This window comes from Sarcophilus harrisii, chromosome 3 (assembly GCF_902635505.1).
Source record: "Sarcophilus harrisii chromosome 3, mSarHar1.11, whole genome shotgun sequence".
Lineage (NCBI taxonomy): Eukaryota > Metazoa > Chordata > Mammalia > Dasyuromorphia > Dasyuridae > Sarcophilus > Sarcophilus harrisii.
Genome location: NC_045428.1, coordinates 167,921,209 through 167,947,173, shown reverse-complemented (window position 1 = coordinate 167,947,173; position 25,965 = coordinate 167,921,209). Strand labels below are relative to the sequence as shown.

Genomic DNA, 25,965 nt, shown 5'->3' with positions numbered 1-25,965 from the left:
ATTGTTAAGAAGAGATATTATGAGAAAGTCACAGATTTTATGCATTTTTAACTTATGCTTGAAGAATGATTCAAGTATTTATTCATAACTTACTGGTAAGGCTGAGTTAATCAATATAACAATGATTTGAATTCTAAGCATAAGGCTCAAAAGCAATGAAAAAGATTTTTAAACAAGTATACTGCTAAGTAGTTAGATGAAACTAACTGCTGGAATTCAAACTGAAAAAGAAAAAAAATAACTTTGGGGAAACCTAAATTAAATGAACATAAAACCTGTCTGGTTCACTGACAAAATAGCCGTGGGGCCCCTTTGGGAATTTTGGTTCTGACAAACCCTGATAAACTAGAACTGCCACAAACCCAGAAATTTTTCTTGGGCACTTTTACTATGTGACACATAATATAAACAAAGATTATTTGAGAAGTTTTATTCAACAAATAAAGACTTTAAAACTGAATTATACTGTCACCAGTCATGTGACCCCGAACAATCACTTAAAGCCTTTTTTTTCACGATCTCATTTGATTCTCTCAAAAGTCCTGTGTGCTACTTTCCAAACAATGTATTTGAATGTACAAGAAGGGTTACTAAAAAGAAAAGTCTTAAAAATAGCTGTTATTATTTGGCACGCTTCAGTAGGCACCTTTCACTTAAAAACAATTTTGGCAGGGGGTACTCACACTTCCTCAAGAGAAGTCAAACCCAAATCCACTGATATGCACTTTCTGGGCATTTAGAGAGGTAAAGGTAGAGACCAAGAATCAAGGAATTTCTCTTAGTCTCTTCTGCAGGAAAACTATGAACTTCATTTTTCATCTGGATCCCTAGGTTGACCCAATTAGGGGTTTGCTATTGGTTTTTGCAATTTTCAAGAGAACACAGTATCACTGACTTAGACCTGGAACTACCTTACTGATTCAATCATACTTTACAACTAAGGAAGTGAATCTACAGAAGTGAAGTGACTTGTCTTGAGCTTACACAGTAAACAAAAGAGCAATAATTTGAACCCAGGTCCTGTGACTCCAAATGCAGCACCCTTTCCTGCATGCACAGACCTTCTGCACATATATAAGTGTCTCAGAACCATGAAAGACCTAAGAAAGTTTTATCTAAGCACCCTCCAGTTTGCCAGGGTTGTTACCCCAATGGTGGATCACTGGGACACTTCACTTCTCCATCTATAATCACATATTATCCAGTGTAACCCAAAAGTCTAGGAACTGTATATAAGAGGGAAAGTCAAAGGAAATGACATATTCTATGCCTTTTCTGATATATGCTGATTACACATTTTGTAGGTCATCAATTTCCTAAAATTTAACTCCCTACAGTAGTTGGATTTTATAACAATTAATTTTTAAAATTTTATTAGTGGACTCAAAATTCAAATTTGATGAATTTAAACAGGAGAAATCATATTTTCAATTTTGCTATATTAAATATCTTGAAAAATACAATAATTGGACTTTGAAATCTATAACTCTAAAATGTTATTTAATAAAACATTCAATGCACAGTGCTAAAAGTAAACTAACATCTTTAGATTCAGCTAAGAGGTCAAAATACTGTAATTCAGAATTTTAGACAATTGAAAAAAAACACAGTGCATTAAAAATGTCTAAAAACGGCAAAATGAATTAATATAGTAGCCATATCTGATCCCTATCCTTCCCTCCCCCCAATTTTATTACTTTGGGTAAGTCCTACAACCAAAGTATAGGTAAAACATGAACATATGTGTTCATAAGTTTCTATCAAATCATCTCAAGTCAGTGCCCCCAACATAAAATAATTTAAATAAAATCAGATAGCATACTGTTGAAGTGCTGAGATTTGTTAGACTGATTTGTTTTAAAATGTAAATGTCAAAACTTATATTTACAACATAAAAGGCAAAAGTGGCTGAATTACAAATTCCATAACAATATGAGAACTGGAAACTGTGTCACACTTACTCGACACTAGAACTTTTAGAAAACTAACACAAACACAATGAGGTACTGGTATCAACATGTCATGTTATCACAAATGTGCAAACAATGAAGTTATTGTTATTCACAGAACAGATTTAAAGTGTCTCAGATTTCAAACTGATGCAACACTAATTTTCTTCATTTTCTTGACATAATATTTTCTGAAGGATATAATTTTCTCTCTTTTAGCTAAATAAATACTAGTTTACACTAGCAGAGTAAACTGAAGAAAACACCAGTCCAGAACTGGACAAAAAGTACATCTTTTCACTCAAAATGATTTACTAGATGCCTTTTTTTTAAAAAATGGGTTTTGGCTTATTTCCCTGGAATCATTTCTAGTTCCCTTTTCTAACTACGTAAGAATGAAATTTGTTCATAACCACGACAAATCTGCCTTGCATGTTTACTCTGCCTCTTCACTCTTCTCAGAAGCAGCTCCTGCGGGATTCTCTGCCTCACTTTTTCTATCACAAGCCTCTTCAGATGACTTTGCAGTGCAGTCAGGAGTTTTACTTGTAGAGCCCGTACGTGTTCGAATGCGAGCCCCTGGTTGGTATAACTGCATGGCTGGACGGTCCTGCATTGAAAGAAGTGAACACAATGAATTTACATGAAAGAAATCATCACCTGAAAGTGAGATACTTGCAGGTATGATATTATGTCATTTTGCATTTTTATACTTTGATGAAAAAATGATGAAAAAACATATCAATTGTGGAAATAAAAAACAAAATTGCAGACAAAAAAAAAAAATCTAGCTTTTAAAAACACTTTTCTTAGAAGCCAAACATTTCAAAAGGGATAAAAATGAATCCATGAATATATGGGCAGATAATATTTAACTGATGTTAAATAGTTCTCTAGGAAAATACTATTACTGAGATCAAGGATGATTTATGAAGAATATTAGCATTATCATAAAAAATTCAGTTTGTAATGGAATTTTTCCACCTACTTGGAGAGGAAAAAAAAATTCAACCATTCACTATGGTTTCAATCCTTACAATTCATTCTTCAAGTGTCCTTCTTTCAGGGTCAAACCAACTGATACTGACCGATGAATCAAGAACCTTTATTAAATATGAATTGTCAAAAGTTTCAATATGGATTGCTCAGTTCTAATTACCTATACTGTGCAACATCAATGATTCCTTCTTATAAAAACACTAAATACACAATTATCTTATTAAATAAATGGAGACAGAAGAAGAAAGCTGGTATATATAGCACAGTTATGAAAAGAATGTTTTAAGGCTAGAGAAGATCATTAATGATAAAAGGAAAGAAAGCTAAAAATTATGCACGAGAACAATTCTTAACTCTAGACATGGGACAGGTGGCTTACACAATTCTATCTGGGAATATTTTAATCAAAAAAGGAGAAATGACTTTCTATTTACGGCATGAGTGGAATGGCTTTGTGTTAGGGTACTCACAGCCCAAATAAGATACATGTAGCACATTCTTTGTCCATGTGTAGGTGGGACAAAGTACAAGGAGTTTGACATGGCTGCTATGGTTAGATATCGTACCTGTGTATATTCCTGGTTGGCAAAAGGTGCCCTGAGACTGTATTAGCCTGGCAATCTCTGTACTCTTACCTTTGTGTCTCGTACAGGTCTATCTATAGACTACCTAAAGTGTTTGATTGGGGAGACAGTTCAACAGGTTGTGGCACAGACTCAGTGCAATATGCAGACTGGCTAATTTATCCTCTCTTCTTTTGCTGTAATCCTAAACAAAAAGGAGAATATGGGAGATAGTGGGGAGAAGGAAGTTCTAAACCATTCAGTGCCAGAGGAATGTAAATTCCTCAATGTAAAGAAGCCAACATTCTAGCTATTTTACATGCAGTAGAAACTAATTTCAATTTAAATATAATTGTAAATTGGTTAAGTTTGCCTAGGTAAATAAGAACTGTTGGTAGTTCTGTTTCTTTCTTTCAGTATTTCATATATGGATCTGAATGCAAAATAAGATCCAAAATATATACTATGATTGGTCTTGTACTTACCATTTGTAAAATGATTTCAGATCCTCATTAGAAAGGGGCTATTAAATACAAAGTATTATTATTACTATCACATTATCATTAGATTTAATCCACAGAAGTATTTACGTGCTCCTCTAACAGAAATTATGTAAATACCTTACTATTATAGAATTGCTTTAAAAAAATTGCTTATACCAACAGTGTAAAAGAAAAATGGCATTCAGAATTGTACAAAGAGCACATTTGTTTTCTCAATCAAGCCAATACAAGAACTTTACATGTAGTTGAATCATTAATTTTGTTACAGCAAGAAACCACCAACGCCTTTTGATTCATTGTGGGCATTAGTTTTGAAATCTGAAACTGGGGTCTATTCTTTTTTTGTTTTTGGAGGGGGAACAAAGCAGTTGGGGTTAACTGACTTGCCCTGGGTCTCACAGCTAGTGAGTGTTAAGTGTCCAAGACTGGATTTGAACTCAGCTCCTCCTGACTCTGGGGTCAGTGTTCCATCTGGTCTTTTCTTTTATAAAGGACAAAATTCAAAGCCAATATAATCACTACTTGGGACATTGTTAAACAGGTAAATCAGCTATAAAAATCATAGTACATGTTAATTAAGCTTCGTATATACTAAACAAAAAGATAAGATGAAGTAAGCCACTATTTTACATTGGTGTTGATGGCTTGCAGACCATAAAGAAAAATATAGATGCCTCATATAGTCTCTACCAAATAATTTTTCTTTTAAGAAAACATATCCCACTCCTCCCCCCACTCCAAACTGAAACCCATTAATAAGAAGACACATGGAAATACTATAAAGTTTTCCTGAAATTGGTATACCAGGCATAGCACAAAAACAACCTATTTTTCATTAATTACCTATCGAAAAACCCTCTTTAAGCAACTTTCTCCACTCAATCTCCACTAAGCCCCATTATTTTTGTGCTTCAAACAGGATCCTGAACTTTTACTCTCCACTGCTTTTATTTACTTTACCAGTCACCCATACACCTTGGGCTTTATCTTTACTCATCAGCTCTAAAGGTGGGGTTAGCAAAGGATTTGTGGAAGAGAATGTAACACAATGATTACATAATTCTATAGTACAGAGCCTGGAATATTTTTTGAGATGGAAGAGAGCAGAAGGTGATATACTGAGAGTATAAGTTCAGTGCTCTCCTCTCTGTGGTATGGCAGGCAAAGATACCTGGGTTTTATTTTACAAGGTTGGTTGAGAAAACAATGTATACCAAAATAACTAAAATATACGTACCAAATATTCTACTAGAAAATAATAGTTTCTACAAGAACAATCTAATTCTTAGTGATGTTTCAACAGAACATGTAAGAGAAGATCTTTCTAACAAGAAATGTTTTTGGCCTTGTTTCTATATATTCTTCAAGGTCAGTTAGTGCACACTGTAGAAATTCAGGATGTAATCCAGGCATGTAATACATTCTAGTTCATGGTGAGGTTTTGGGTGTTTCATAGCGTTGTATACATGTTCTTATAGGCAACAATTCTTTTGAGTCTGATTATTTGATCTGCATATGAACTATGCCCTTGGATACCTTTTCATTTTACCTCAGCTTCTACTGCCATGAGAAAATAAGTAAATTAGGTGAATTAAATAGCATCTCGTTAATTTCACCAATTCAGTAAAGTTATTTTGGAGAAAAGAGCAAGAATAATTAGTATGAGAAGTAGATTTCATTTAATTATCTCTAACTTCTTTTCCATAATTTAGTATTATATCCAAATATCTGTGACATTCATAATTTTATAAGTTGTAAACTTCTTATAGATTGTTAGGCCCTACTTACTTTGTAAAGTAATCTGTACAGAACTTAACATTAGACACACATACTCAGTGTCAATCACAGAAGTGAGCTAATTAATTAGAAGAGGAAAAATATTTTAATCCTATGCTTTACACTGGCTATGCAGATTTTGCTCTTGGATTCTTAGTTCAATTTTTTTTTTTAAATAATCTTTATAGTAGTAATAATATATATCAATTAATGAAATGTCAATTATGGTTCCTTATTATACTAGAGGATAATATTCTCATTTGACTAATGGTTCACTGAATGCCCTAAATGTGTGGTTTCATACTAAAGGAAACCTTTTATTAATGAATAATTAGGACTCTATTAGAACAGATTTTGTTGGCTTAGTTTATACTTCAACAGTTACAATCCTTTAGTGAATACTGCTAATTGCTCTAGTGATTACTTCTTAAATACTCAAAACACTTTGTTCCCTAGAATAATGTTCTAAGCTAAAGATTTGGTGTGTGCTGAAAACCAAAAAATAAAGGGAGGAAAAAAGAACAGAGAGAATCAAAAGCAAAGCTAGTTTTCTTCTTTTCTTCTTCCTTTAAAGTAAACTTGTTAGTTTTTTTTAAAACACCATTTAAACAAAGAACAAATGCTGGAAAAGATTGTTTTAGATTACAAAAGTAAAAACCATTGATCTTGAAGTATAGTTTTAGAAATGAAAGATTATCCTAAATGAATAAAAGAACCTTATTTCTTATGCGCTCCTTTTTGGATGCCATGTCATCACACTTGTCCTCTTTACCCAGTTTGTCTACTGCCTCCACAGTGAAGCTGTAGTTGTGGTTCCCTTTCTTCCCTCTGTCTTGGTTGTATCCTTTCCCCCATTTCAGCTCGTCTTCATTCCTTCTCAAAAACTTGTCAAACTCATAATGAGTTCTATGTTTTCTGCCATCGTCCAAGCGATACCTTTGTCTTTCAGGTTCTTTTTCTCGAAATCTTCTATCCATATCCCTTTGTTCTTTATCACTGTCATTTTGTGACCTGAGGTTTAGTAACAAAATTAGTAGAAGTTTAGCCAAAGACATCTGAATTTTTCATGAAACTGAAGCAAGTGCAATTTATCTATGTATAAAAATCATTCTGCTGCTTGTTCTTTAAACCATTTCACTCCATGGACTACTTTATACCAAGACATTTATCTCACATTTCCTACTTGCCATTGTGAATGATCTCCCAATAAGAAGACTTGCATTAATTTTGGCATCAATGAGGAACTAGCCACTCAAGCAGACATAAGACAACATGACGGAGCCAGAGGACCTGCTTTCAATCTCTCCTGCGATGCCAGAGGGCCTCACTTTCTTCATCTGTAAAGTGAAGAGCTTAGCTAGATGATCTCTGTGTCCCTTTCCATGTTAATCCATGACCAATCTGCTGCTATACAACAGAGCTACAAGGGGCCCGGGCCCCTCATCACCAACAAGTGAGGGACAGGTGCCTGGGGTTGTGGGCACATGCAAACCCCAGCAAGCGACAAGGAAAAGATGCTGTTAACCCCTTCTCTCTATTCCCTTCCCCCCTGCAATACTATGGTCTCTAATTCTTTGGAGCTGGCAACCTCAACCTGATTCAAACTGCTGTGGTCTTGCTTTCCCCTCATATAATAGGGGCTGCAGCCAAAGAGGAACTTAGGAGGTTCTTGTTTTTTATCTCTGACAAAACTCTGATCTGGAGCTGTTCCAGGGATGCCAGAAAAGGGCAGTGTCAGGGGTGGCTGCCTGGAATGAGAGGATATATGTCAAGTTTCAGTTTCCTGTGACAAAGTCCCAGTAGCTCCAGCGTAGTCATTGTTTTGTTTTTAGATAAAAGAACTTAAAGTACAGATGCTATAGAGCTATAAGTGCTATTTGGGGGGGGGCGGGGGGAGGGGGAAGGCCAAGAAAGCCTTGAATATTATAGTATATAATAGAGAATGTGATGAATTCAGTTGTGTTGTAAGAAAGGAACCCAGGCATATCCATTCCTATCCGTAGTTGTTCCACAACTTTACTATGTAACAGTAGGAAATGGAAGTCAGTAGACAAATCCTAATTTTGTCTCTAGCACTGACTTTACAATGTAATTTTGGCCTGTTACTTATACCATAATGAGTATATTAAAAGGTTATTTCTCAGGATAAGCATATTAAAAATAACACATAATTTTTGTATTGTAAAAGGTAACTGCTATCAAATATTTTCAAACTAAAAATACGTTTCATTTTTAAAATATGAAAAGCATTAAAACTTACAGCACAGCTCTGTTCTTGTTTTAACATTCAAACATTATACTAATGAAATTTAAACACGTCTACAAAAGGAAAAGTATCTCCATTTTAAAAGTCCATAAACAATATCTCATTAACTTCCAGAAACAGTTATTTAAAATAAGTAGGTAGAAAAGGTCACAGAAATGGAATTTCAGTTCATAAGATCTAGTCCACTCATTTTTTTTTTTTTTTTTTAAGATAAAAACATATTAGGCTTCTTGTTTAAGCTGTATAATTAAGTGGAAAAAAGAATCTTAGACTTAGATCTCCAGTACCCTTCTATGTACCATGTAGAAGTTCTATATACTATACCATAGTCTCCAAGGTCAAGAATTCAAATATTCTTAGAATTTCAATGAGAGCACACTGATCACATAAGTACTGGTTTTGAAGCCAAACCACTGTGTTATAAGCAATGAAAAGCTAACCTTCAATGCATTATTCTTAACATAAAAACCACTTAAGAATGGTGATTTTTATATTATCAATGTTATTTTCTATGGCAGCAATTCCCAATCCTTTTGAAAATTTTTAGAATCTATGGATTAACACAGGAGAACAAAAAAATTATTCAATTCAGTACCATGTGAGTGAATTTGTATTCTAAGTATCTATATACATTTCCAAAATAGTAACACATAAAAATATTTATTATTGAGTCATGCTGCATAATTTATGGGAGCTAATAAAGATCAAAATGGCAATACTTCCTGCAGTACGGATTTGCAGGGCTCTTATGATAATATTTGACCTCCCCAAGACTCCAGAAGCTAAAGTATGGGAACCATTATTCTACAATATAATATTTTTATTGTCTGGAGGCACATTAGAATGGCGCAATTAAAAAGACCACTATTCCATTAGGATTGTTGTTCCCAAGGGATTTAAATGATATATAATAAAAACATTACAAAATGGAAGCATGGGTACACATATTAGAATTCTCATTTTTGTGACTGTTATAATCTGCCAAAAGATAACTTCATATCATTAAATAACTGTAATCACAGATTTGTTGTGATTGCGACTCACTTTTCCTTGAGTTCCTTCAATGAACTTTCTAAGGGTTTGGACTTTATGCTTCCAGAGCTGGAGGATTTTTCCCATTTTCCTTCTTCAATATCAGCTTCTTCTCCTTTTTCTTTTTGCTTTTCTGCTACAGGTTCCTCTCCCTTTTCAGGCTTTTTAAGAAGCTGAAAAATTATATCTATATTTAAACATCAACCAAACAGTAAAACACCAAAAAAAGCCACTAAGCCCACAAGACTTTAGATGTCACAGCATCATTTTAACAGAGGTTTTTAACTTGGGGACAATAAATTCATTTATTTTTATTTGAAAAGTTGTCCTAGTTATCAGTGTTTCCTTTGTAATCAGATATATTTTATTTTCTGCATTTAAAAATACAGTTCTGAGAAAGGGTCCACAGGCTTCACCAGTCTGACAAGAGCGTACAAGACACAAAAGAGCTTAAGAATTTCTGGTCTAAAAAGATTCACTAAAATATAATACTCCTTTTCTTGGCCTATAAATACAGAAATACAATAGTTGGAGAGTAACTTGAGAAACATTTCACTAAACTCTGAGTTCTATTTGACAACTTTCTTAACATTCCCCTTGCCCTTAGTATTAGAAACTTTAGTATCATGAGTAAATTCAGATTTTTAAAAAACTTTTTTTTGGGGAGAGAACTACATAGTTTTTAAATTCTGCATGTTGACTAGACTTTGTGTTGCAATCCAGGAAAGTGATATAAGGATTAATTTTTATAGAATGAGTTAACATACTCTATGGCACACATGTATAACATTAATATATAGGACCCAGTCTCTGATCTGAGGAATGATTCCCACAAAAAAAAAAAAAAAAAAAAGTGCTATTTTTCAAAATCAATAGGGAATAATAAGTGCACAACCTTTTAAAATATAATCTATAATCTACTTCAGGAATTTGCTCTATAAGATTAATCTAAACCTCCAGTTGCAATTTATACTTATATCTTGTATATAATGAAGAAATGAAAACTTGCTATCCTTTGTCATAGACTGTTCAGAAAAAGAAGACTCTTAAGTCACTGTTTTACCTTCTCTTCTCTAATTCCTTAATCTTTTCCCAATATGTTATCAAGTTCTTTTTTTGCCTAGGGAATTCTCATAATGAATTAATAAAGAATGAGTACAGGTTAAAATTATTTTTAGTTTCCTATGTGCTCTTATACATCCACTTATAAACAACAATTCTGGATTTACTTATATGACAAAAGCACACTATGACTCACTTCAGGTTGTGATGCACTAAGTCTCTAAAATTCTGCTCTGCTGTATTTATGCAAAACAATATTTTTTTCCATAGTAATTCTATATATTTTATCTTCTACCTAACCCTTCAATGAGGTATCCTTAGAGAAAGGAACCCTAATGAGTTTTATACTATTTATTTCTTCACCTTGCAATGCCACTTTGTATTCTAATCTTGTCCTTTAAGATGATACCACCTCATTTGGTTAGCTGTCATCTATAAATTGGTATCTATCATTCAAGACAATGGTGTACAAGAAGCTGCCACTTCAACAAGATTATACGACAACCAATTCTGATGGACGTGGCTCTCTTCAACAATGAAATGATTCAAACCAGTTCCAATTGTTCAGTGAAGAGAGCCATCTACATCCAGAGAGGACTGTTGGAACTGCATGTGGAGCACAAAATAACATTCCCACTTTTTTTGTTGTTGTGTGCTTGCACTTTATTTTGCTTCTCTTTTTTCTTGTGCAGCATGATAGTGATATAAATATGTATATGCATATATTGGATTTAACATATTTCTACCATGTTTTAACATGTATTAGACTACTTACTATCTAGGGGAGGGCATGGGGGAAGGGGGGAAAATTAGAACACAAGGTTTTGTAAGGGCTGATGTTGAAGAATTATCCATGCATGTTTTGAAAAAGCTTTAAAAAAGAAAAAAAAAAACTTAAAAAAAAAAAAACCTACATAGTTCTTTCCCCCCAAAAGTTTTTTAAAAATCTGTATTTACTCATGATACTAAAGTTTCTAAGACTAAGGGGAATGTTAAGAAAGTAGTCAAATAGAACTCAAAGTCTACTGAAATATTTCTCAAGTTACTCTCCAACTAATTGTATTTCTGTATTTATAGGCCAAGAAAAGGAGTATTATATTTTGGTGAATCTTTTTAGACCAGAAATTCTTAAGCTCTTGCCAGACTGGTGGGAAATGGGGGCTAGGCAATGCCTAAATAGTGAAACAAAGGCAGAGAATCATCTGAACTCTCCCCAAACCTCTCCAAATAACTTTAAATAATGACTCCAAAAAATTTTAGAGCATCAGAACCCATAAAAAGATGGAATGAAATAATTTTCCAGCCCCAGACAACTTGTAAGTTAAGCAGAAAGGTCTGTTGCAACAGGGTGAGAGTGGAGTGCAAACTGTACCAGCATAGCCCCACATATCTAGGAGAAGGTTTTGGGGCAACTCAATCAGTGGCACCAGTGGTGATTTCCAGATCTCTTAACCCACAGACAACTTAGAATGTCTACAGGAAAGTTTGTAGCACCTGGGTGAGAGTAAAGTATTATTCAGGGTAGACTGCATCAGCCTCTCTCCGACCTCAGCAAACTAGGAATGGGTCTTGGAACTACTGAATCAGCTGTGGCAGTGGGGCTTCTGGAGCTCTCAGCCAAGAGATGGTAAGGGAGTTGAACAACTGGTCTAGAAGGAGATTACAGGTTTATCTTTGCTAGTACTGAGGAAAGACTCTATTGGCCATAATTGGCTCTAGGTTGCAGATCTGGTACACTACAGTATGTAACCATAGTGGAACTGTAGTCCTCCTTATGGTCCAGGGCAAAAAAAAAAAAAAGTACTTGTGATCAGTCTAGAACTAGAACACAGGCAGGCACACTACCACTGCTGGGTGTATATCCTAAAAGAAAAAAAGCAGATATGTACAAAAAATATTGCAGCTCTTTTCTGGGGGCAAATATGGTTTGTAATTATGATCAATACTATTGTGCTATTAGAAATGATGAACAAGATGCTCTCAGAAAATCTGGAAAGACTTCCATGAACTGATGCAAAGTGAAATGTACTGTGTACAAAGTAACAAGAATATTTTTCCTAGTCCCTCCAGTTGAGAGTGCTTTCTGCCTAGTCCACCAGTGTCATCTTGTAGCTATTTGTATGTATCCGGTATATATTTTTTATGAGATCTTCCTCATTAGCATGTAAACTTTTGAGGATAAAAGTGGTTGCCATATCTTACCTTCAATAGCTAATACAAGGTCAGGTACATACAGGATGTCAAAAGTGCTTATTGACTGGGGGAATGTATAAAGATTAAAGTTAGTTCTAATGGAAGGGGAAAAATACTTAAGTACAATGATTAGCAATAAAAAAGGCCATTAGTGTTAATGTTCAATGAACTTGACTTGACATATATAGTTCCTTAAGCTAAAGTTTAAATTGGCTTACTCAGCTGGTTAAAATAGAGTTCTAATGAAGTAAAGATTGAAAGTCTGATTTTTGTGAGTCAGTTCATTTTTCAGCAAGCAAAGTGTTCCACAAACAGATCCTTAATCCTAATTATTTTTATATGTATGGCAATGGTCACAAGGGGAACAAGGTGCTTAGCTACTAACTACTGATAAAAATAATTTGGAGCAGTATATTAATTACCACAAGTCATCAGTATTCACAGAGAAACACCTTGAAAACTGCAAAGCACTAGCCAAATATCTATTTTTTTGAAATAACTTCAAAAGATTTCTGCCTAAATTACCTTGATTCTTATCTCTTTCTCAGCAATTTTCTTTTGTTTTTCAGCTTCTTTTCTCTTACGTCTTTCCTCTTCTCTACGTTTTCTTTTCTCTTCTTCTCTCAAGCGTTTCTTTTCTAATTCCCGCCTCCTCCGTTCTTCCCTTTTTTCTTCTCGAATTCTCTGAAGATGTGGAGAATTGTTTTTATAAATGGTCCAAATAAAAGTAAGCAGAAACAGAAAGGTTGTTCATCAGATGAAAGACCAAACCTACCTGCTTTTCTAATTTTCTATTTTTAATATATTCCAAAAGAGGTGTTGTTCTTCTAGCTAAAACACAAAAAATTGTGATGTAGTACATAACTCCTAAAAGAAGTAGTCTTAAAAAAACACAAACTTGCACTTGCTTTAATATTTAAATGAAATAAGCATTAAACAGTGCTATTAATTTTATCTCAAGAGTGATTACATTCCAAATTTTGAAAAGCATTTACTACTAGATCAAGCAATCATGGTAATTATCTCTGATTGTAGAGATAGCAGAATTTTGGTATGATGATTTGATAATTAGCTTCTTGCTATTTTAACATACCACCAAAATATAATAAAATGCATTTGACATCTCAATTGTTCCACACATGTATGTGTAGACACACACACATCCAATTTGGACACTTGTGTTTATTAATAATATACTTTTTAAGGACACATTTAGGCAATAATATATTTATTTGTTCCTTATATCTATTCTTCTCCCTGGAATCTTCTTTTTCTGTTAAACAAAAGAAAAGTAGCATAAACAATTTCATTATCTAGTACATACACATTCCTTGCAATGTATATTCTAGTAACTCAGACTCAAATCTGTTATAAAAAACTGCATTAAAAACACACACCTTAGAATATTTCATCCAACCTTGAAAAATATTTTTAATGATTTTAAGTGACAGTAGTGTCTCACAAAGCACCAAACACTACGGAATGAATGTCTCAGGAAACATGTCATGCCCTCACCCCAAGAGGTAGAATTTAATTTGGTTTAGGTGAAGGTCAGGGGATACAAATCCACAGCATAGTAGGATCACAGGTATTTGTTTCAAATTACAATGTGTGACTCAGTGCTCTGCAGAATTTAATTCTTGACATGTAAAATCATATGGAAAATTGTTTAGATTAATTCTGTAATGGGTCTTCTTAGCCTCAGGGATCTCCAAATGGAAAAATGTCTCTAAAGTAGCTTAGGCCCTTCCCAGGTATTCCCTGGTTTCAAATTGCTCTTAGCCACCCAGATCAACTCTGGCATATAAATCTCCTAACTATTCTCCACTGGGCTTTTTGAGGAAGTACTAACAGCTAGAATTTGTAGAGTGCTTTAAAATGTGCAGCATGCTTTTACAAATAGTATCTCATCTGACCTACACAACAATCCTAGGTAGATGCTGTTTTTAGGGTCATTTTACAGGTGAGGAAATTGAGGCACAAAGAAGTAAGTGACTTGTTCAGGATTACAAAGCTACCGAGTGTCTAAGGCAGGATTTAAACTCATCTTCCTGACTTCAAATTCAGCATTCTATCCACTGTATCACTTAGCCAAGCAGGAGAATCACTATTAGAAATATGGTACTCCTACATTATGTACACATTAAATAAAATATTAACTAGGGTATTGGTGTTCCCTGAAATTTCATGGGTGGCACATGGCCTACAGAGGCCCAGAAAACCATAAAACAACTCTGATATTTTCAGTTACAGGCTGACTATGTATTAAGTTGACTAAGGTCACCCACGCATACCAGTTAGCCAATAGAAAGCTAATTGAATGAACCTTATTTAAAAAGAAGTGATAGGGTCAAGACTGACCAGTTCTTTTCAGGATATGATTTATGAAGCTAATATGGCCAAGACTTTCAACCCATCTAGCTTTGTTTTGTGATTTACATGCCAAATTGTTTTCGATACACAGGCCATCAAACTTTTTTTTTCTATTGCAATGCACATATAAAATTTGTGAGATTACATCATTTATTGCCTAAGAGAAGGAGACTTGGCTACTATTTAATTGCTATCCAATATGATTATAGTGACATTATCATGCTTGGTCATAAAAATTTCTTAAGAAAAAAGGAACAATCTACAGTAAAATTAAATTCCATATTTAAATATGTAGCAAAAAGATAACAGAGAGATTACTTATACTCCAATTCTATTAAAGGTATGTGTATATGTGCATATATATGTATGTATGTATGTGAAATTAATAATGTTAATGGATTTCACCTGATTTAAAAGAAACAAAATCATCTCAAAATAGCACTGGAGTAAAAAATGAAACAAGAATTAAAGTATTAAAGCTTATAATCTCTTTTACGTGATCCACCCCATCTAAAGCGATATTTTAAGAATAGACAGGAAGAAATGAAAAGTAAAAGGTCTTTACAAATAGTTTTTGTTTGCTTTCCTTTTAGAATTTTTCAAACATACAGCCAATTAAAACTACTATAAATTATAGTGAATCATGTTCCAATACATATTTCAAAAGTTTCAAATTTATAATTTGAACTAATTTTCTTACATGTATTTAAAAGATAGTTCTATTTCAATTACATCTTCATCCAAGTCTAAAATATTCTATTAGCAAAAACTCAAATAATGCCCCTCTGTTCACTTCTCTTGATACTTTATTCTAACATGGGGAGACTATCCAAATATTTTCATTAACAGTGACTAAATTAATTAATGTCATAATTAACTAACATCTAAATTTCCTAATATTTCCCAATTCTTTAAGCCAATTTTGCCAAGTTCCTGAAAAAGTTCAAATGAGAACAAATGCCAAAATACAGTGAGGTGAAAAGTCTGATTCTGAAACGGAGAGGGAGAAAAGAGTAATTCTTAAGTGAATGGAAGATAAGCATTTGTATTTAGGACTTTCTTTAATTTCAAGTTTCAAAACTGGGGATCATTTTACCTAGGTCATACACAGAATTACTGAAATGTTAAAAAAAATAATTTTAAATCTAAGATAGAACTCTTTTGGTCACTTCTTCATAAATTAAATGACACTTAACATCTACAATCTCCCCTCTTCCATAAATTATTATTAGTCTCTAAAAAATATTCTATTTCAATTTCATGATCACAGTCAATAAAAATAACTATCATCACCAGCATATATACAGCAATTTTTACAGAATATTTACAGAGTATTTACAGAATATTTTACATATAGTAACTCATTTGATGTTATATTGAGGATGGTACAAATTACCTAAGAACCTCTGATTCTCAACCAATGACTCAGTCTTACTCCCCAGCATGAGAAATTTTTCTTATAAGGTTCTAGTTTTTGATAGGCCTTTTTATTTGCCATTAACTGACTGTCCTTTACCTTGGGATAGACTGGTTGCAAATTCATATTGGATCAATACAATGCCAAATACACAGAAAGCAGATCAACAACTTTTATAATTAAACTGAAAGAGATTTGTGTAAGAAGATAAAGATAACGAAAAGATACACTGAAATTATATTCATTTCTAGTACCAAAAGGAAGATCCGAATGCTATTAGTCAGTTTTGTTTTAATGGAAAAAAGACAAGTCATTATTGTTAGGTTTAAATCTCATTAACAAATAACATTAATAAGAAATTATAAACAGTTACTTGAAGATTTTTAGATACAAGAGAACTATATATGCATTATTAAATGGCAAGCCTGAAAAATAATTGGAAGCATATTGTTCCTATATTTTAAGGGCACATGACTCTAAGTCAGGGATTTTTAACCTAGAATCCAAGGATCTTCCATTGGGTCTATGGAAAGATTTCAGAGGTTATGTAAACCCAGATGGGAAAATAATTACACCATTATTTCCATTACCCTCTAATTTAAATTTAGCATTTCTTTTAATTACTTTAAAAGCATTCTGAGAAAAGCTCCTAGATTTCACCCAAGTGCCAAAGAAGTCTGCAACACAAAAAAAGATTAAGAATCCTCTTTTTCCTCACTAAATGAGGATGCTACCAAGAGCATCCTAACACTGCAAGCTTACAATAGTAAAGGCAAAAGAGGTAGTCAAATCAGAATCTTTAGTAATGATTAATGCTACTCCTCACTAGGCTTGACCAATGGATCTCTTCTAAAAAAATGCATAATAGCAAGTGTTAAAACTTTTGAGTTAAAACTTTTTTCAGTAAAAGTCTACTGTGATTACTCTCATTTCAAAGGGCACTGATTTTAATAGTTTTTTATTTTTCTAAATACATGCAAAGATAAGTTTTCAACATTCACCTTTGCAAAATCTTGTGTTCCAAGTTTTTCTTCCTCCTTCCTTCCCACCCCCCTACTATAGACAGCAAATCCAATAGAGATTAAACATGAAGGGCATTGATTTAGATAAGATAAACATTTTATTTTTCCTCTTGCAGGAAAAAAAAATTGCCTAAGAATAGGAATTTAAAAGGCCTAAAAAAAACATTCATTTGGAACCACTACTTTTTCTACTATTTGTCAATGAAAATTCATGTATTTTTCATACTGTAAGATTTTTCAAGCTGACAACCTTTCATAGTCACTAATTGCTTAATTGCCTTCAACTCAACAATGTTTTTATTTTCCCAAAATCTGTGTAAAAGGGAGAAAGGGAAAGGGGAAAGAAGCAAGCAAAACAGACCAATGAGTTCCCGTGTCTTTGCCTCAATCTCTCCCAAAAGAGTTTCAGGATTGGCACTTATTTTCTCCTCCTCAACACAATAGGTTTCTAGAAACTTCCTATATTCTGGATCTGTAAATAAGGAAAAAAAAATTATTTCCCAGAAACTTGACAGATGCTAGCAGATAATTACATTGAGTGTATTTTTAATTGAGTATTCTTTAAAATAAGATTACCTTCTTCAATGCTCCCTGCTTTGGCATCTTTTTTCTTTAATTTCTTTTTGGAAATCTTTTGGAATGGAGCAAATTCTACTACAGCAGGATATTCCAGACCTTAGGGAGCAAATACCACAGTTCTGTTGTTTTGGTTTTTTAAAACATTACGCCAAATGTCTTTTTAAAAACATGAAACTCTATTTGTGAGGAAAATTAACCACCTACTTAAATGATAGGAATTAAGTAAAAAGTGATAATTGTATGACAATGATACTTTTATCATCACTCCTTAAAATGGCTTCTGGTCTATTCATATATCACTTTTAGTAAATTTGAAATATATGAATACATATGAAATGGCCTGAGAGCAAAGAAAAAGAAAGAAAATCTACAGAAAATAGACACAAGAACACAATAAATACAACATCCTACTATTTTTTTATACAGGGGCAAACAGCTCTGCAAGTTTCAATTGCCTCAAAGGTTCTCACTATATTGCAACAGAGCTGGTTGTCATGATTCCTAATCACACACAAAAAATTAAATTATTTTTAATATTGATGCTTACCAAAAAAGGAAAAGTATACATTTAACTAAGATTTATATTCAAAATATTTATAATTTGTTTTTTTTCAATTATCCAGAAAATTCAGTTATGAGAAATGCCATTCTTGAATAATACCAGATAAAGTACTGGAGAAATAAATAAATACCAAATACTACAATATGGTTAGTATTATCACACAAACAAAATTAATTATACAATATAATTAATTAATTAAATTTATCAAAATTACTGTTCAACATTTTGGATGGCAATTAAGTAAAAAATTATATAATAACTACTTTTATAGTAGCATTTTCATCAAAATTATTTACATGAACCATTTATAAATTTAAAATTTGTAATAAATCCAAAAATGTTAGCCATCTAACCTTTACTATCAATGAAGACATAGCCATCAAAACGATCTCTAAAAAGAAGGATGTCATCAGGATTTCGAAAATTAATATATGCTCTTGAGTAAAGATGAGGATAAAGACTGAAAAAAGAAATAATAGTATAATTAATTAGGGTACAATAGTCAAAAAATAAGAAAAAAGATTCATGGCAACAATAATCTTGACCTAATTCATATCTCTTTGATGAATGTAATAAGCAGAATTTTCATGGAAAAAAATCTTCTCTCTAAATTAAAAAAAAAATTTAGTCTTTTGGTGGTGTTAGAAAAAACAACTTAAAAATTAAACGTTATGATTATATCTTAATACAATTATATAAATCTAACATACCATCTCAAACTGAGGTAGTAAAAAACACATTATTATTTTTCTCCATAATTCTTACAAACATTTTTTTATTTATTTCATCTAATAAATCCCTATTCACATTGATGAAACCAAGAATAGTGAACCTATGAATGGATTTAAAATTTGTTCTAAGTGCCATTCTACCAAATATTCAGATTATCATGTTTTAATGGGGGTACATGACATAAGCAAGCTCTGTTTTACTCTAGCTTTCCCCCTGACTAGTGGTACTTAACCCTTGGTCAATTACTTAACCTTTTAGGGCTAGTCTTCCTCTTCTGGAAAATGAAGAAGCTGAATTAGATGATGACAGCTCAAATGATTTTAGATTCTTGATCACATAATACAGCCATTCAATTTTTAAGAAATCCAAATGTTAATTTAGGAGAAGATAAAGGAAAATGGATAGAAATGAAATCACAGTTCTTGAGTGTTCTTAGTATTAATTACCCAAAAGATTAAATGTTTGAGAAAGCAAGAGCAACCCAAATCAATTAATTTTTTTGATTCAAATTTAAATGATAACCTCTCCTTTCAAGGTAAAAAGAAATGATATCCTCAGGAAATACGCAAGCCTCAATTGAGATATTTATTATACTATCAAAGGACTGTTCTGTAGCCTATTTTCCTAGTGAGAGATAGATAAATCAGGTTGAAGACATCAATATATAAAGTATAAATGCAATACTTTATTGCAAATCACAACTAAGAGTCTATGCTAAGTGCAAAACTAGGTGCTAGAGAGAAATTGGAAATAAAACATTATTCTAGACTTAAAAATTAATTCCAGAGTGAGTCTTCATCTGGAGTAACATCAGCAGTTCTCACTGCCATACATCAACAACAACAAAAAATAATAGAGCAAGAAAATATCCATAGTGTACAATTAAATGATTGAGAATCAAGATATTATATTAAAACATGCTTAAGGGATTAGGAATCTTCAGGTTGTAAACACAAATGGTAGTTTAACAAAATCCAGGATATTAAACTAAGAGGAGCAAGGTAAGATAAATAAGAAGCCTACTTTACACAATGAACAATAGATTTATGGAACTTGATATTCTAAAAAATAAAATATTCAAAAGGAGTTAAGTGAATATATTAATAAAAATTCCCAAGGGAATCTAGGATATTTAGAGAGAACCTCTGGCCTCTGCATATGATCCAAAGGAGAATAATCACACCCCTCTCCCAAGATTTCCCTTGATACTTTTGTCAAAATTAAATTCTGGGATTAATGAACCCTTATGTTCTTACATATACTGGAATTTATAGATTGCTTTTTTATGTTTGACCATTCAAAATTATTCAAAATTCCACTGATGTTTCTCTTGTCACAAAAAAAGCACAAATCTATAGTGATGGCCCCAGTTGGGAATCACTGGACATTTTGTATCATGCTGCTTCTGGAGAATCACTTGAAGTTTGTACCAATTTGCTACTTTAAAGTTTCTTTCTTAAATTCAGAAACTAAAATATCAATTTGTATCAATTTCTGAGGAACAGTCACATGAAAAGGTTCATAAAATTAAAAAGTTCACTTAAAATTTTAGAAAATTATAATTTAAAAATACAACTGTACTCTTTTTCTTTCAAAGTACAAGAGATCAATATTCCATAATTTTCCCAGAGAAAATTTAATGTCCATTTAGTGATGGTTTGCTTTTGAAACAACAACAAGTTTAGGAGGGAACTCACAACACTAAAGGAAAAAAAAAAAAGCAATTTTAGCAAGCGTACACTTGTTTTTAGTCACTAATAGTAGACTTCATTCCATGTTTTCTGAGACATTTGAAACAAATTGCTATCTAGTGATATATATGAATACATTTTAAAAATTGTTACTAATTTAGAATGATAATTTATACAGAAAATATATGTGATGAACTGTGAACAGATATGAAGGGAAAAAAAATTGTTTTGTTATCTATATAACTGTTCATCACTAGACAATAAATACTGCTGGGCCTCTTCATGCTAAAAAACAGTATCCTCACCTGGGATCAGCTGTGCAAAATTCAAAGTAATCATGAGCAGGAAGTGGATGCAACTGTTCCTCTAGCTGTTCCTTGGTTAAACTGGGAGGAAGTCGACGAATAACTACCTGAAAAATAGAAAAAAACCGAAAAAACAGATATTATCCTTTTTTCCTAAGTGTCATCTACATCCTATTCCCTGTATAAAATATATTCAGTTTCAACTTTTACCTAGAATGTGTTAATCAAAGATCTTTCTCTCTTGCTCTCTCATACACACACACACACACACACACACACACACACACACACACACACACACACAGTCTGTCTGTCTCTCTAGGAAAGAATGAAGACCATATTAAAAGATAAAAAGCAGGTAGGCCTTTAATATTCAAAATTTGTTAATGATGTTGCTTCAAACATTTCACTGTTTAGTAAGATTCAGATGTCTCCTCAGGAAATGAAATCTATTTATAACTTTTTCATTATAGAAAAGATAAAGATTTTTAAGGAAGGTCCTGTAAAAGATTAGCACACAAAAATAACCTAAAAGATCTATGCTTATGTCTACAAAACAGTAGGGAGTTTAAATGACTTGTTCAGGGATATTTAACTCCCGAGTATTAGAAATAGGATTTGAAGCAAAATTTTTCAGACTTTAAACTCAGCATCCTATGATCCACTCCACATTGCCTCTAACAGTTTTATTATGCTTAATAGGTACAGACTGAAATTGACTACAAATATTTCCACAAAATATCACTGAATCAGAAAAAATTTAAGAGTACTTAATTCTCAATGGTGTTTTTAAGTCATTTAGATTTTCCATTTGTTTGGGAAGAAGATATATAAAAATGTTATTCACTTTCCATTTGACTCAAGCTCTTTACAGGGTCATAGCATCATAGATTTCAAACTATGTGACCTCTGAGGTCATCTAGTTCCATCCCCTTATTTTAATGATGAAGTAACTTTGGCCCAGAGAGTTGGATTAATTTGTCAAAGATCCTTTGATGCTTTTAATCTCTGAATCAAAGATTATTTTGAAAGGTGCCACCCCCCAATACTATACATTAATTATTTGAACAAACAATTGTCATTCTCTGTACTCTAAATTTATTTTGTGTTATGTTTTGGAAGTAGGAAAAAGTGACTAGTAAAACAAACAATCAAATTAAAAGCATATTTGTTGATAACTAGATTTAGGTGAAGAATTTTGACATGCTCCTTTTGCTAAGATGAATATATATAGACTGTTCAATATGATTCAAGGCTGCCTGAAAACAAGGAAGATGTCTATCCGTGGTACCCTCCCCCTGATTATAATAAATCTGGAATAGTATTCAGTCTCTGGTATTTTAAGAACAATGACAACTTACAGTGTTTAAGAGAATGATCAAGATGGTGAGGGGATGAGAAATAATTAAATAGGTGGTTTACTGGAAGGGATGAAAGCTAACTAGCCTATAGAACAGGACTTAGAATATATAGCTTAGGTAGGATAGCTTAGTCTTCAAGTGTTAGAAGAGTTATTTTGTGGAAGAGGAAATTTCTTCTGTTGGAGCCCAGAAGGCAGAAGCAAAGAGAAGTAGGAGTTTGGCAGATTTAGCTGGATGAAGCTTTGGAACATTTATAGTCATTCAAAAATAGGATGACTACCTTGGGAGGTAGTAGAGATCTTCAAGCTTTTTCCTAGATAAGGATTTGTCACACATGTAAGGTGTGATTTAACTCTACCCAGAGAGTCCTTTCCAACTCTGAAATATTGTTTGTTTTTTCCTAGCCAGACTATATTGAAAATTTTTCTCACATATGAAGAAATTACTTTGATTCTCTGTGGTATATTCTTCATTACCTGTGTCATCATTAACATTTTTTTTTTTAATTCTCAGTTGCATGTATTAACCATTTTTCAGGTATGGTTTTCTTCACAATAGTAGGTCTGTTTTACAGTGTTCATTTTATCAATTTAAAATTTATTCCCAAATTATGCTGTTACTTATAGCTTTGCTTCCTTTACCAACATTCAGATTAAATTAGTTTCCTTCATCACATTTTGGTTTTAGAGTATAAACTCTCTGCCAGCCTTCCAAAGCACAATTTAACAATAAGAACTTTCTTATTTTTCACTGGAGATGGGAATTCCTTGCATCTGACTGTTTAAAATTTGTTGCAGTAGGAGCTTCTTATTTAATCAACCAAGAAACATTCACTATTAAGCTTTTCCTATGTGCAAATTACAGTGCTAAATGTTGGTTATACAAAGCCAAAAAAGAAACAAGAGTTGCCTTCTAGTAGCTTACAGTCAACTGGCAAGTAATTACTACTAGTATGATGTCAGCTTGGAACGGAGATATTCAGGGTACAGAACAATCCTGCCTCCCAGAGGGCAGACTGCATATTTTCTTTTTATACTCTTTGTGTCCCCAGACCCAGGACTAGTTCAATAAGTTGCTGGATGAAGGGGGTTAAAAGGGAAGGAAAAGAGGGACGGACCGATTTCTACAATGCTGCAGCAAAGGATAATATTCCATTTTTTTTTTAAAAGCCAAATTAGAAGCAAAAAGGAAAAAAAAAAGTCTCGAGTTCCATCTTGCTCTAAGGGAGGAGGAAAATTTATGAAGAAAAGCAGAAAAGGATTTAAATGCCCGTGGTTCCCAGCTTCTGGCTCCCTCCCATTTCTGGGGACAATTTACTTCTTTACATGCATGAGACCTCTCAGTGGACATGAAGGACAAAAAAATGCCATTTACGCTGGGTCAGTCTAAAGACCAGTTTCTCTAATCCACCCCCCACCCCCCTCCCCGCTCCTCTATTTGCACCCTTTTCTGCTCGATTCTCTGGCTGTGGCTGGAGCTGGGCTGTGCCCCCACTCCTTGCCTGCCCCTCCTCCACTGTCGCCTGAGTCCGGGGCGCTCTCCCGGGTCCTGAAAGCTCGCTCGCCCTCTCGCTCTCCTTTCCTCCTTCCTCCCGGGTCGCAGGTCCTCGCGCCCGCCTCCGCATGCTCCCTTCCCCCACTACTAGACCCTTCCCCGCCGACCCCAGGCCGCGCACCTCCTTTCCCCCCCCCCCCCCGGCATTCCCCCCCCCCCCCCGACCTTGCTCAGGACCGTTTTCTTCTCCTCCCGCGGCTTGCTGCCGCCGCCGCTGCTTCCGCCACCCCCACAGCCCGAGGCCGAGACGGCGGTCGGCGGCGTCTCCACTTCGCGCCGGGGAGACTCGCGGCTGAACTGTATCTCCATCGCTGTCCCTCCACGGGAAGATGCGGGCGGTGGTGGGAGGGGTGGAGGCGGAGGCGGTGGTGGCGGCGGCAATGGCGGCTTCTCCTTGCCGCCCGATCCCCGCCCGGCCCCGCCGACGCCAGAGCCCCCGGTCCCGCTGGCTGCCTCCTTCTCGGACCGCATCACGCACCCGCCGCTGCCTCAGGGTCTTTCTCCCGCCCGTTCGGGGAGTGTCCAGAAGCCTCGCGAGATCTCCGCCTACGCTCTCGCACCCCCCCAACCCCCTCCTTTTGGCCCCGCCTGCTAGTCGTGCTTCTAGCTGACTGTCCAGCTTTGCCTAGTAAAGAAGGGAAGCAGCAGCTGAGTTAGGGCACAGTCGAGGGACTAGGAGCATCTCAGAAAAGAGTCGGGATTAAACGGAGACTTGACCAGAGAAGATGCTCTGGATATAGCAGGAGACGGAGTCCATGAATCCAAGGAGAAATTAAAGGGGGTGGGGTGAGGCAGGGCGGAGCCGTGCGGGGAGGGATGGAGCGCTTGCGCAGAGTGTCAGGGAGGTTGGTTCCCGCTTCATCTGCATTGCTGTGTCCCAAGTTGAGAGCGGGCAGTCAGGCGACCTAAAGGTTCCCACACCGAATACTAGATGCCTGAGCCGTGCACTTAACAATATTGACCCAAGCAGTTTTCAGGGCTGTAGGGAATAGAATTTCGAAACTCACCATTTTGGGTTTCCTTCACATGATTAGATTGGCTCGGAATTCTAGACATTAACAATAAAAATGCTATGCATTTAAAGCTATTGTATCAATAGGAAAGCTAAAATAACGTTAAGGAAAACAGGTTTGTCAGATATTAAATATTGGTGCATGCAATCCAAAAGTTATGTCCTCCCATCACTGAATAATCCAAGGTTGTTGATACTAAAAGTTGTACTTAAAGGTTCAATTTATCAGGAAAATCATGTTAACTTCTGTGTTGCATTCCCAACTCTGACCTACCCAATCTTGAAGAGTAAAGACGACTATAAAAATAGCAAATATCTGTAGCACTCCGATACATACTCAGGCAAATAATTTTAAACCTTAGTCTCTCGAGTAATTTTTATCTTCAAGTGCTTCCAATTACAGGGACACTATCAAGTATGATCAAGTTTATATGTTTCTTTTTTTAATACATGCAACTATTGATGTCTTGAGTTAAAATTAACATGGAGTTATTTTTAAAATTAATTCTTCACAATATTTGTTTTATTTTTTCCATTTTATTAAACTTGGCAATAATAGTTTTGTGTTGATAGCACCTTTCTTCCAAGCACCTCAACTTTTTTTTTTATAACAATTCACAAATAAATTGAGGCACACAGACTAAAATGAAGTTTCAGTGGCAGAAAAATGGAAGAAATCAGGTCTCTTGACTTTAGCTAGTAAAATATTCTCAATGTTTTTAAAATGTTACATTAACGGCTCATGCAAATTTAAGTTTAAATTTCATGGTGTAAAAAAGCATTTCCAAAAAATTTTTCAATGAGATATGATCAATATTTTTTAAATGGCATGCTATCTGCAGTTCTTTCCTCTTGATTATTACAAGCTGTTCAAATTAAACAACTCAGTTTTTAGGCTGAGTAATTTGGATGGATTTGAAGATTATAAAACGACTATCCACAATGAGGTGTTAGAAAATTCTGGGCCTTCATTCTATTATCATTTGTACAATAGGTACACAAATGATTAACTCC

At 34.2% G+C, this 25,965-nt stretch overlaps 1 protein-coding gene across 4 annotated transcripts; it reads right to left on the bottom strand.

Moving 5' to 3' along the window:
• Positions 1-415: 415 nt before the first annotated feature.
• UPF3A (UPF3A regulator of nonsense mediated mRNA decay) lies at positions 416-24,479 on the bottom strand. Of its 4 annotated transcripts, none has more exons than XM_031958765.1 (10): positions 24,105-24,478; positions 21,025-21,131; positions 18,650-18,756; positions 17,732-17,830; positions 17,517-17,627; positions 13,119-13,174; positions 12,869-13,027; positions 9,101-9,261; positions 6,727-6,801; positions 416-2,559 (listed from the first exon to the last, which is right to left on the bottom strand). In XM_031958765.1, the coding sequence occupies exons 1-10, from the start codon at positions 24,408-24,410 to the stop codon at positions 2,331-2,333; spliced, it is 1,410 nt and encodes a 469-aa protein (XP_031814625.1). In that variant the 5' UTR covers positions 24,411-24,478; the 3' UTR covers positions 416-2,330. The 4 variants fall into 4 exon arrangements, 3 of the variants coding, with proteins under 3 accessions (XP_031814625.1, XP_031814623.1, XP_031814624.1); XM_031958763.1 differs by having other exon boundaries at positions 6,507-6,801; positions 24,105-24,475; XM_031958764.1 differs by having other exon boundaries at positions 2,298-2,559; positions 6,563-6,801; positions 24,105-24,476.
• Between the last annotated feature and the right edge of the window lie 1,486 nt (positions 24,480-25,965).

Coding starts and splice junctions, on each gene's coding strand:
- UPF3A (XM_031958763.1), bottom strand. CDS start 24,410: ATGCGGTCCGAGAAGGAGGCAGCCAGCGGGACCGGGGGCTCTGGCGTC. Junction 17,831..18,649: donor TGTCTTCATTGATAGTAAAG/GTTAGATGGCTA, acceptor TTGCTCCCTAAG/GTCTGGAATATCCTGCTGTA. Junction 6,802..9,100: donor TTGAAGGAACTCAAGGAAAA/GTGAGTCGCAAT, acceptor ACTAAACCTCAG/GTCACAAAATGACAGTGATA.